Genomic DNA, 11,052 nt, shown 5'->3' on the forward strand with positions numbered 1-11,052 from the left:
GAGCTGCTCAGTGCTGTCACAGTCTGCTGCATGGGGTGGGAGACGTTGTCCAACAGGGATGACAGCTTAGCCGCCATTCTCCTGTCACTCACCACCTCCACTGGGTCCAGAGGGCATCCTAGAACAGAGCTGGCCCTTCGGATCACCCTGTTCAGTCTCTTCCTGTCCCCAGCAGAGATACTGCCGCCCCAGCAGACCACACCATAAAAGATAGCAGAAGCCACCACAGAGTCATAGAAGGTCTTCAGGAGTGGGCCCTCCACCCCAAACGACCTGAGTCTCTGCAGCAGGTACAACCTGCTCTGCCCTTTCCTGTAGAGGGCGTCTGAGTTATGAGTCCAGTCCAGTCTGTTGTTCAGATGAACACCAAGGTACCTGTAGCTGTCCACAGCCTCAATGTCCATACCCTGGATGTTCAGTGGTTGCAGTGGAGAATGCTTGTGCCTGCGGAAGTCTACCACCAGCTCCTTGGTTTTACTGGCGTTGATCTGGAGGTAGTTCAGCTGGCACCAGTCCACAAAGTCTTGAGTCAGTCCTCTGTACTCCTTGTCGTCCCCATCAGGGATGAGGCCGACTATTGCAGAGTCATCAGAGAACTTCTGCAGGAAGCACTGGGTGGAATTGTGGGAGAAGTCTGCAGTGTAGATGGTGAAGAGGAACGGAGCCAGAACCGTTCCCTGTGGGGCCCCCGTACTGCAGACGACCCTGTCCGACACACAGCCCTGAGTCCTCACATACTGTGGTCGGTCGGTGAGGTAGTCCAAAATCCAGGTAGTGAGGTGATGGTCCACTCCAGAGTTCTCCAGCTTGTCCTTCAGAACCGAGGGAAGAATAGTGTTGAAGGCACTGGAGAAATCAAAGAACATGATTCTCACAGTGCTTCCAGCGGTCTCCAGGTGAGCGAGGGAACGATGTAGGAGGTGAATGACGGCATCATCCGCTCCAATGCCGGGCTGGTAGGCAAACTGAAGTGGGTCCAGTGATGAGCTTGTTAGGCGCCGAAGCTGAGCCAGGACCAACCGCTCCAGGGTCTTCATCAGGTGGGATGTCAGAGCCACCGGCCTGTAGCTGTTGAGGTCCTTGGGGCGTGAAGTCTTTGGCACTGGTACAACACAGGAGGTTTTCCAGAGCTGTGGGACTCTTCCCAACCTCAGGCTCAGGTTGAAGAGGTGCTCCATCACCCCACACAGTTGGTCCGCGCAGGACCTGACGACCCTCGAGCTGATGCCATCTGGGCCCGCTGCCTTCTTGCCATTAATCCTCCTCAGTTCCCTCCTAACCTGGGTGGTTGAGAGAGACAGGCTGGAGCCTTGTGTTGAGTGTGTATTGGATGCTGTTGTTGGGGGTGGGGAGGAGTGAGCAGGGTGAATAGAGGAGGTGTGAAGTGTCTGAGGTGTCAGAGGTGGAACAGCAGCAGTGGGGGTGGGTGAGTCTGCAGCCGATGTTGTAGACTGTCTCATGGTTGAATCAAATCTGTTGAAGAAATGATTCAGTTCATTTGCCCACCTCACATCCCTCCCAGGCAGAGAGTTCTGCTGTTTGTGGCCTGAGATGGTTCTGAGGCCTCTCCAGACTTCACCAACGTTGTTTTGCTGAAGCTGGTTCTCCATCTTCTGCCTGTAGCTGTCCTTCCCATTCCTTATCAGTCCCCTCAACTCTCTCTGCACCCTTTTCAACTCCTCTTTGTCTTTGGATTTGAAGGCCCTCCTCTTCTGCTTGAGGACAGCTTTAATTTCTGGGGTAATCCAAGGTTTGTTGTTGGAGAAACACCGTACAGTCCTGGTAGGTACGGTGTTATCCACACAGAAATTAATATAGTCAGTAATGCATGTAGTAAGGCTGTCGATGTCCTCTCCATGGTCGTCACAGATCACCTCCCACACAGTCGACTCAAAACAGTCCTTAAGAGCCTCCTCGCTCTCCTCTGACCATCTCTGCACTGTGCGGGTGGCTGGTGGCACCCTGCGCACTAAGGGCTCATACACAGGGACAAGGTGCACCAGGTTGTGGTCAGATTTGCCCAGTGGAGGGAGAGGTGATGAACTGTATGCCTCTTCAGCATTGGCATACAGTAAGTCCAGTGTTTTATTGTCTCTGGTTGAGCAGGTCACATACTGGGTGAAGGTGGGCAGTGTGGAGTCCAAAGAGGCATGATTGAAGTCCCCTGATATTATGAGAAGGGCTCTCGGAGATTGTGTTTGCAGTCTGCTGACCACTGAGTGAAGAGTGTCACAGGCTGCATCCGCGTTGGCCGAGGGGGGGACATACGCTGTTATTGCGATAACATGCGAGAATTCCCGGGGCAGATAGTACGGACGCATGCTAACGGCTAACAGCTCAATGTCTCTGCTGCAGAGTTGTTCTTTCACAGTGATGTGCCCAGGGTTACACCATCTGTCGTTCACAAAAACTGCCAGTCCCCCTCCTTTCCTCTTACCGCTCTCTCTCGTCCTGTCCGCTCGCAGCATCTGAAATCCCGGTAGTGTCACGCTTGTGTCCGGAGTTAGCTGTGTTAGCCACGACTCCGTTAGCATCATGATGCTACATTGCCGGTACTCCCTCTGTGACCAGGTTAGCGACGTGAGCTCATCCATCTTATTGGGCAAAGATCTTACGTTTCCAATGATTACAGAAGGAAGAGATGGTCGATAACGTCTCCTTCTCGGGCGACGGCGCTCCTTCCCAGCATGACACCCCCGTCTTTTCCTCCTCAGCTCGCTGGGAATGTCGGGTCTGTCCGCCGGCAGTACCGCTGCGGGACGCAGCGCTAACAGCTGATCCTTACTGTAAACAAAGGATCCCTGCTCTGGGTCCCCAGACACGCGTGAAAAAAGTAGAAATAAACTAAGAAAAACGACCAGAACTAGCACAAAACGGTAGAACATGGTTGCAGAGTCTAATTACTGATACGTTAGTTATAAAAAATTACGAGAAGAAAAGATAAGAAAGAAAGAAACTCAGAATGAGCAGAGCTGCTGTAACAGGCTGCCGCACACGGGGGGCGCCGGAAGTAAGGATGGACGCCCAGCCTATGCCTGCGCCAGTTCCGGTTCCCCAGGTGAGGTCTACTGTGACCCTGCCGACTCCTACACCCATCTCAGTTCCTCGGGTGGGAGCTGCAGAGGCCCAGTTAGCTCCTGCACCTACACCGGCCCCCAGGGTAAAGGCAGCCAGAGCCCAGCTCGTCCCTACACCCATATCTGTTTCTCGGGTGGGGATGACTGGTGTTCGGCCGGGCCCAGCACCCGTTCCTGTTCCTCGGAGGAGAGCAGCCAAGAGTCAGTCACCTGTTCAGTCACCGGTTCAACTACCTGCTGTCCCACCATCACTACAACCACAACTACAACTTGCACTTCAATCGATAGCACAGTCATTAGCCCAGTTATCGGCCCGGTTTCCTATTTTGTCTTCAGGTCAGTCTCTAGCACAGTTATCAGCTCAGTTATTAACTCCGTCATCAGCTCAGTTCATTGCTCAGCAACCCGTTCAGACACTGCCCACCTCAGCTGGAAGCTTTTGTGAACTTTCTCCGCCAGCTGGGGACTGCATGGTGCTGACACACTTTGGACAGACTGTTTGCCCTGCACAGCCCCAGCCGTTGCATCCTAAGCCGACTGCGTGCCCTGTGCCGCTACAGTTAGCATCCGCTGGGCCAGAGGTCCCCGCACCTGCTGGCTCTGCATCCGTTTCTGCTGGGGGTTCAGGAGAACCTCTCCAGCTGCTCCTCGTTTCCGCTGGGGGTTCAGGAGAACCTCTCCAGCCATTCCTCGTTTCCGCTGGGGGCTCTGGTCAGCCCGGCTAGCACCTCCTCGTCTCCGCTGGAGGGCCTCACAGAGCTTGAATCTAGGACTCTCCACCATTTGACCCTAGAACTGAAGAAGCTTCTCAGATGACGGGTGAAACATCTTCAAGCAACGTAAAGCTGGGCTTACTCTGTGCGATTTTTGGCCCATTTTCAGTTGTGCGACCGTTTTGGTGATCGGCCCAATTTTGGCCTTCATCGTGCCTCATGCATCCTGTAGTATACGTGGGGTAACAAGAAGCGATTAACACCTCACGACCAGCTCCCGATCATCAATCACTTGGTTGGGAGGTTTGAGATCCTCACGACCGTCGTGAGGGTGTCACTGCAGCTGCTCACATTGCGCACGCGCAAACACATAAACGTCGGTGAAAAAGACGGAGCAGCACGTGCAGTGCAGCGTGTGATCTGGACACAAGCGATGGAGGCACTTGTAGAACTTTGGAAAGCTTGAGAGACGGTAAGTGACGGAAGTGACGAGTAAGGTAAGCGACCCATGTTGTAGGTCACCTACAACATGGGTCGCTTGTTGTAGACGCAGAACGCCGCAGAATTGGCGGAATAAAAAAAAAAAAAAAGCAAATGGTAGCATAGAGTTTAACAAAGGTTTTTCAAGCTTCAGTATTACCAAATATACTAATCAATTGTCATATAACTAACAACATCTGTTCTATCATCTCTAACACCCTGGAGGACAACGGGGAGAGTTTAGACGCTCTCCAAGATTACATCGACCGCTGTTTTCAAGATTTAGTAATGAAGAAGGCCCAGAGTACATCCTCCCCGACCAAAATTGAGACGCCATCATCGAAGAGATGTCGCCCGGCAGACTCCCCCGGTACAACATCGCCTGCCGGCAAAGACATCGCAGACATCCTGGAGTCAATCGACAAGCGATTGTCCAGTTTCGATGCGAGGCTGGCCCTGGTGGAGATTTTACACCGGGAATTTAAATCTCTAAAAGAATCCCTGGAATTCAGCCAGCAGCAGGTGGAAACACTTGCCGCTGAAAATACCACGCTACGGGAGTCGGTCAAATCTCTCACCGATAACGTGACCCAGCTAAACATTGAAAATAAAAAAATAAAAGAGTCCGTTATCGATCTACAAGCCCGTAGCATGAGAGATAATCTTGTGTTTTCTGGTATTCCAGAATCTGCCGGAGAGGACGCGGAGGCAACGGTGAAAAGCTTCATCAAAATCCACCTGAAGCTACCGGAGGACACCGTAAAGAACATCGACTTCGATAGAGTACATCGCCTGGGAGGCGTGCGGTCGCGGACCGGGAGACCACGGCCTATTGTGGCCAAATTCGGTCAATTCAAACAGAAGGAACAGGTGAAGAGTCGCGGCAGAGAGCTGAAAGGAACGGACTTCAGCGTGAACGACCAGTTCCCCAAAGAGATCCTGGAACGACGCAAGGTCCTGTTCCCAGTTCGACGTAGCTTCATCCAGAAAGGCTCCACAGCACGCACAGACTTGCAGGACACATAAGCAAGCCACGCTTGTTCATATTAGTGAATATTCACACATAGTCAGACTTATGGAATCTCTCACCACACTTCTTTTTCTCTTTCTATTTACAAACAAGTGATGTTTCCACATTCTCTCCACCTGTCTAAACGAAACACCCAGCGTACATCATTAGACATACACACACAATTATGGGCATGCTGAGGTTTGTCACATGGAATGTAAATGGAGCTGGCACCAGAGGAAAGAGGTTAAAGATATTTAACCAGCTTAAAAAACTACAGGCAGATGTTGTTTTATTACAAGAAACTCACAGACCTGTCACAGGTTTAAACGAACTTAAAACACCTGAGTTTCCTAACGTGTTTGCAGCCTGTTATAATTCTAGACAACGGGGAGTAGCAATTTTAATACATAAAAATGTTAATTTTACAGTATTCGATACAGTTATAGATCCAGAGGGTAGATTTCTAATTATTAAACTATCAATATTGAACAACAAACTATGTATTGTAAGTATATATGGTCCAAATGTTGATGAACCCTCATTCTTCCACGGATTTTTTAGTACACTCTCTGAACACCTCGATTGCACACTCATTCTTGGCGGTGACCTCAACCTTGGACTAAATGAAGAAATCGATAGGCTCAACACAACAGGAACTCAGCGCAATTGGCAATCCACAAATATAATCAAACAGTATATGAGCGACTTTGGCCTTCGTGATGCATGGCGCTCCCTTCAACCCAACAGTAAGGAATATACTTTTTTTCTCGCATGTTCATCACTCTTACTCTCGTCTGGATTATTTTCTGGTCAGCAGCTCACTGCTGTGTGACATTTCAGACACTGAGATTCATCCTATAGCTGTCAGCGATCATGCTCCTGTATCTTTAAAACTAATGCACAAGAATAATACTACGCCAAGTAAAAACTGGAGATTTAATACATCACTGCTTAAAGATGAAGACTTTATTAAATATTTTAAAAAGGAATGGACTTCATATTTAGACTTTAATGACACTCCCGGAATATCTGCTTCTGTTCTATGGGAAGCAGGGAAAGCTGTGATGAGAGGTAAAATAATTTCTTTCTCATCACACAAAAAGAAAGAAGAAAACAAAAATATTCAGGAATTAGAAAAAAACATCAAATCACTAGAAGAAGCCTACGCGTGCGACCAAGATCAGGAAACATTGAACAAAATATGCAAGACAAAACTAGAATTAAATGAAACTATTAATAAAAAAACACAATTCCTTATACAAAGACTTCGCTTGCAGAATTTTGAACACAGTAACAAATCAGGTCGATTTCTAGCTAACCAGTTAAAAATAAATAAAGAAAACACAACTACACTGAACAAAAATATAAACGCAACACTTTTGTTTTTGCTCCCATTCCCCATGGGATGGACGTAGAGACCTAAAATTCATTCCAGATACACAATATAACCATCCCTCCCAAACAGTGGTCACAAATCAGTCCAAATGTGTGGTAGTGGGCACATCTGCTATATTGAGATAATCCATCCCACCTCACAGGTGTGCCACATCAGGATGCTGATCTGACATCATGAGTAGTGCACAGGTGTACCTCAGACTGCCCACAACAAAAGGCCACCCTGGAATGTGCAGTTTTGTCTCACAGCAAAATGCCACAGATGCCACAAGCAATGAGGGAGCGTGCAATTGGCATGCTGACAGCAGGAATGTCAACATCGAAACCATAATATTATCTCTAGATGCAGAAAAAGCATTTGACAGAGTTAACTGGAAATTTTTATTCGCAACTTTACACAAATTTGGTTTTGGAAACTCTTTTATAAACTGGATAAGAATATTATACAATTCCCCAACAGCTCGTATCAGAACAAATGACCAGACATCCTCCAACTTCTGTCTCCTGAGGGGCACCAGGCAGGGATGCCCACTCTCCCCTTCACTTTTTGCAATTTTTATCGAACCTCTAGCAGCAGCATTTAGACAGGCTACAACAATTAAGGGCATAAAATGTAAGAACATAGAACATAAAATCTGTCTCTATGCGGATGATGTGTTGCTTTTTCTGCAAAACACACAAACCAACCTCTCTGAGGTAATTACGCTAATAAACTGGTTTTCAAGAGTTTCAGATTATTCAATTAACTGGCCAAAATCTACAGTTCTCCCCATTAACTGCTCCTTCCATAATTCTTCCTCTGCCCCACTGCAATCCAGAAATATTAAATATTGAGGTATTAATGTTTCTCCTAAGCTTTCAGACTTAACTAAATTAAACCACATCCCACTTCTAAAGAAAGTAGAAGGCGATCTGACTAGATGGAAATCTTTACCCATATCACTCATGGGAAGGGTCGCCACTATAAAAATGATGATCTTGCCAAAAATAAATTACTTATTTTTGATGATCCCTAACAAACCATCACAAGATTGGTTCAGATCTCTGGATTCATATATTTCCAAATTCCTTTGGAAAGATAAACCCCCACGTATCAGCTTAAAAACGCTACAAAGAACCAAGGGTAGAGGAGGATTAGATCTGCCTAATTTTCACCAATACTTCTTAGCCAACAGGCTTCAGTTCATCTCAGAATGGTCAAAACATACCTTCTTAGATGAGCCCTGGCTAGATGTTGAACAGGCACTATGCAAGGATCTAGAGATTTCAGACCTACCATTTATTAACTCAAACATCAAAAGACATGAATGCTTTAAAAGTATCAACATCAGCTTCTCTCTGACAGCATGGTGGGAGTTTCTAAAAATAACGGAGTCTTCACTAATCCCATGCAAACGTACACCTATCTGGAATAACCCTGACATATTACAAAACAATAATATGATTAATTTCCCAGAATGGAGTTGTAAAGGAATTAAATACTTAGAACATATATTAGAGGGAACAGAATTTATCCCATTTGACAGACTAGTTGCACAATATGGGATCAACAAGAAAAGATTTTTAGAATATCAACAAATTAAATCCATAATAAAAAAGAAATTTAACCTCAGTCAAGTTGAATTACAAACACCACCAAGTGCGGCACAATTCCTTACTCTTAAATCCCCCAAATTATTATCTAAAATATACAGAACACTTTCTAAATTAGATGAATCAATATCCCTTCCTATTGCAAAGTGGGACGCAGATTTATCAGTCAGTTTAGACCAAAACTTCTGGTCTCAGGTATGCTTAAAAACCTTTAAATTGATTAAAAATCCCAGTCTGCAATTAATACAATACAAAATACTACATAGAGTGCACTATACAGGTCATCGGATGTTCAAGATGGGCTTTACATCTTCCAACAACTGCTCACACTGTCAAGGCAATACACCAGACAATTACATTCACACTCTTTGGTTCTGTCCACCAGTGCAGAAGTTTTGGCGCGAGGTATGTGAAGACTTATCAAAGTGTCTGAAATGTAACATTCCAACTTCCCCCTTAGTGTGTTTGTTGGGCAGCTTAGATAATGTCACTTCAGAAAAGAATATAGCCCATATGATCTTCACTGCCCTATGCATAGCCAAGAAAACTGTCCTCATGAACTGGAAAAATAAAATTCTAACCAATATAGAAATTATCTATTAGATTACATTAGTCTTGATACAGCCTCTGCCACCACATCAGATCAATTGCTCTGGGCTCCTTTGATCAGCTCCATCACCTAGTGGGGGTGGGGGGTCATAGTTTGGTCCCACCTTACATATATATATATATATATATATATATATATATATATATATATATATATATATATATATATATATATATATATATATATATATATATACACATATATATACACACACACACACACACACACACACACACACACATATATATATATAAACACCCAGCACGCCCCTGCGGGCGGTTTATCCTTCAAGCTCGGGTCCTCTACCAGAGGCCTGGGAGCTTGAGGGTCCTGCGCAGTATCTTAGCTGTTCCCAGGACTGCGCTCTTCTGGACAGAGATCTCCGATGTTATTCCCGGGATCTGCTGGAGCCACTCGCCTAGCTTGGGAGTCACCGCACCTAGTGCTCCGATTACCACGGGGACCACCATTACCTTCACCCTCCACATCCTCTCGAGCTCTTCTCTGAGCCCTTGGTATTTCTCCAGCTTCTCGTGTTCCTTCTTCCTGATATTGCTGTCATTCGGAACCGCTACATCGATCACTACGGCCGTCTTCTTCTGTTTGTCTACCACCACTATGTCCGGTTGGTTAGCCACCACCATTTTGTCCGTCTGTATCTGGAAGTCCCACAGGATCTTAGCTCGGTCATTCTCCACCACCCTTGGGGGCATCTCCCATTTTGACCTCGGGACTTCCAGGTTATACTCGGCACAGATGTTCCTGTACACTATGCCGGCCACTTGGTTATGGCGTTCCATGTATGCCTTGCCTGCTAGCATCTTGCACCCTGCTGTAATGTGCTGGATTGTCTCTGGGGCATCTTTACACAGCCTGCACCTGGGGTCTTGCCTGGTGTGATAGACCCCAGCCTCTATGGATCTTGTACTCAGAGCTTGTTCTTGTGCTGCCATGATTAGTGCCTCTGTGCTGTCTTTCAGTCCAGCTTTGTCCAGCCACTGGTAGGATTTCTGGATATCAGCCACCTCCTCTATCTGCCGGTATATATATATATATATATATATATATATATATATATATATATATATATATATATATGTATGTTGTGTTGGTGGATATATGACTGACTTTAATTATTAAACATTCGCACATAAATAAGTGACGTCATATTCGGTACTTTTGACAGTTCACTCTTCATCCGCTCCATCTTATTAGGGAAATGCCATATAGATAAATGTAAATTTCAAAACTCAACCCCATCATTTAATTTGTTTTTGATTGAAATTGAATATTACTTAAACTCTCTTAAATTAACTTCCAATAAAAAAGGTTTATCATTGATTGAAATTCATTCAGTAATGTTTAACGAATGACCTGTCACAACTGTCTGTCACATTCCTCCCCCCCCTTTTTTTCTCCTTTATTTATTTATCCTTCTTATTTCATTGTACTGTATATTGTTACTCTTATTTGCCTTGTATGTCTACTGTACAAACTGAACTGGAATGACTGACTGTTCGCTTTATGATTTCAATAAAGTTTGGAAAAAAAAAAACCTCTTCGGCCGCTCCCTTCTGCCGTATTTTGCGACACAATTCTCCACACCCACCGCCACGCTATGAATTGTGAGATATATGGGACCACGAAGCGTGCACCGGACCACGCTTGATATTTGGGGAAATCGACCGTGTGCAGTCTCTTAATTGGGACACAGCCAGTGGCTGTATCCCAATTCAGGGTCTGCAGCCTTGAAGGCCGCATTTTAAGGCCGATTACGTCACCGTGACGCAACGAAGGCTGTCCCAATTCGAAGGCTGCTCGAAATGGGGCCCTCAAATGCGTCCTTCCTTTCCCTGAATTTTAAGGACGTGGCGGTGTAGACTTCAAGACCCAACATATCCCAGAATGCATAGCGCGGCGGTGGGTGTGGATAATTTTTTGCCGAAAAAAACGGTGGATGAGGGGCGCCCGAAGAGTGAACCTTTAAGTACTGAATATTATGTCACTTATTTATGTGCAAATGTTTATTAATAAAGAACATTAAAACATTACTGTTGGCCACATGTCGGCAAAGTTATCTGACATTAGTGACATTTGTACTTGGTTTTAAAGCCTTTACTTTAAAATATACGCCGTTCAATAGCTGAGCTTAATCCTACAGAGAATGATCAA

General features: G+C 45.8%; 1 protein-coding gene across 1 annotated transcript; it reads left to right on the plus strand.

Moving 5' to 3' along the window:
- The first annotated feature begins 4,372 nt into the window (after positions 1-4,372).
- LOC308410677 (uncharacterized protein) lies at positions 4,373-5,335 on the plus strand. Its single transcript, XM_080904217.1, has 2 exons — positions 4,373-4,387; positions 4,496-5,335. Exons 1-2 carry the CDS (start codon positions 4,385-4,387, stop codon positions 5,294-5,296), a joined length of 804 nt encoding a protein of 267 aa, XP_080760343.1. The 5' UTR covers positions 4,373-4,384; the 3' UTR covers positions 5,297-5,335.
- Positions 5,336-11,052: the final 5,717 nt, after the last annotated feature.

Source organism: Rhamphochromis sp. 'chilingali' (genome assembly GCF_963969265.1).
Source record: "Rhamphochromis sp. 'chilingali' genome assembly, chromosome: 1".
Lineage (NCBI taxonomy): Eukaryota > Metazoa > Chordata > Actinopteri > Cichliformes > Cichlidae > Rhamphochromis > Rhamphochromis sp. 'chilingali'.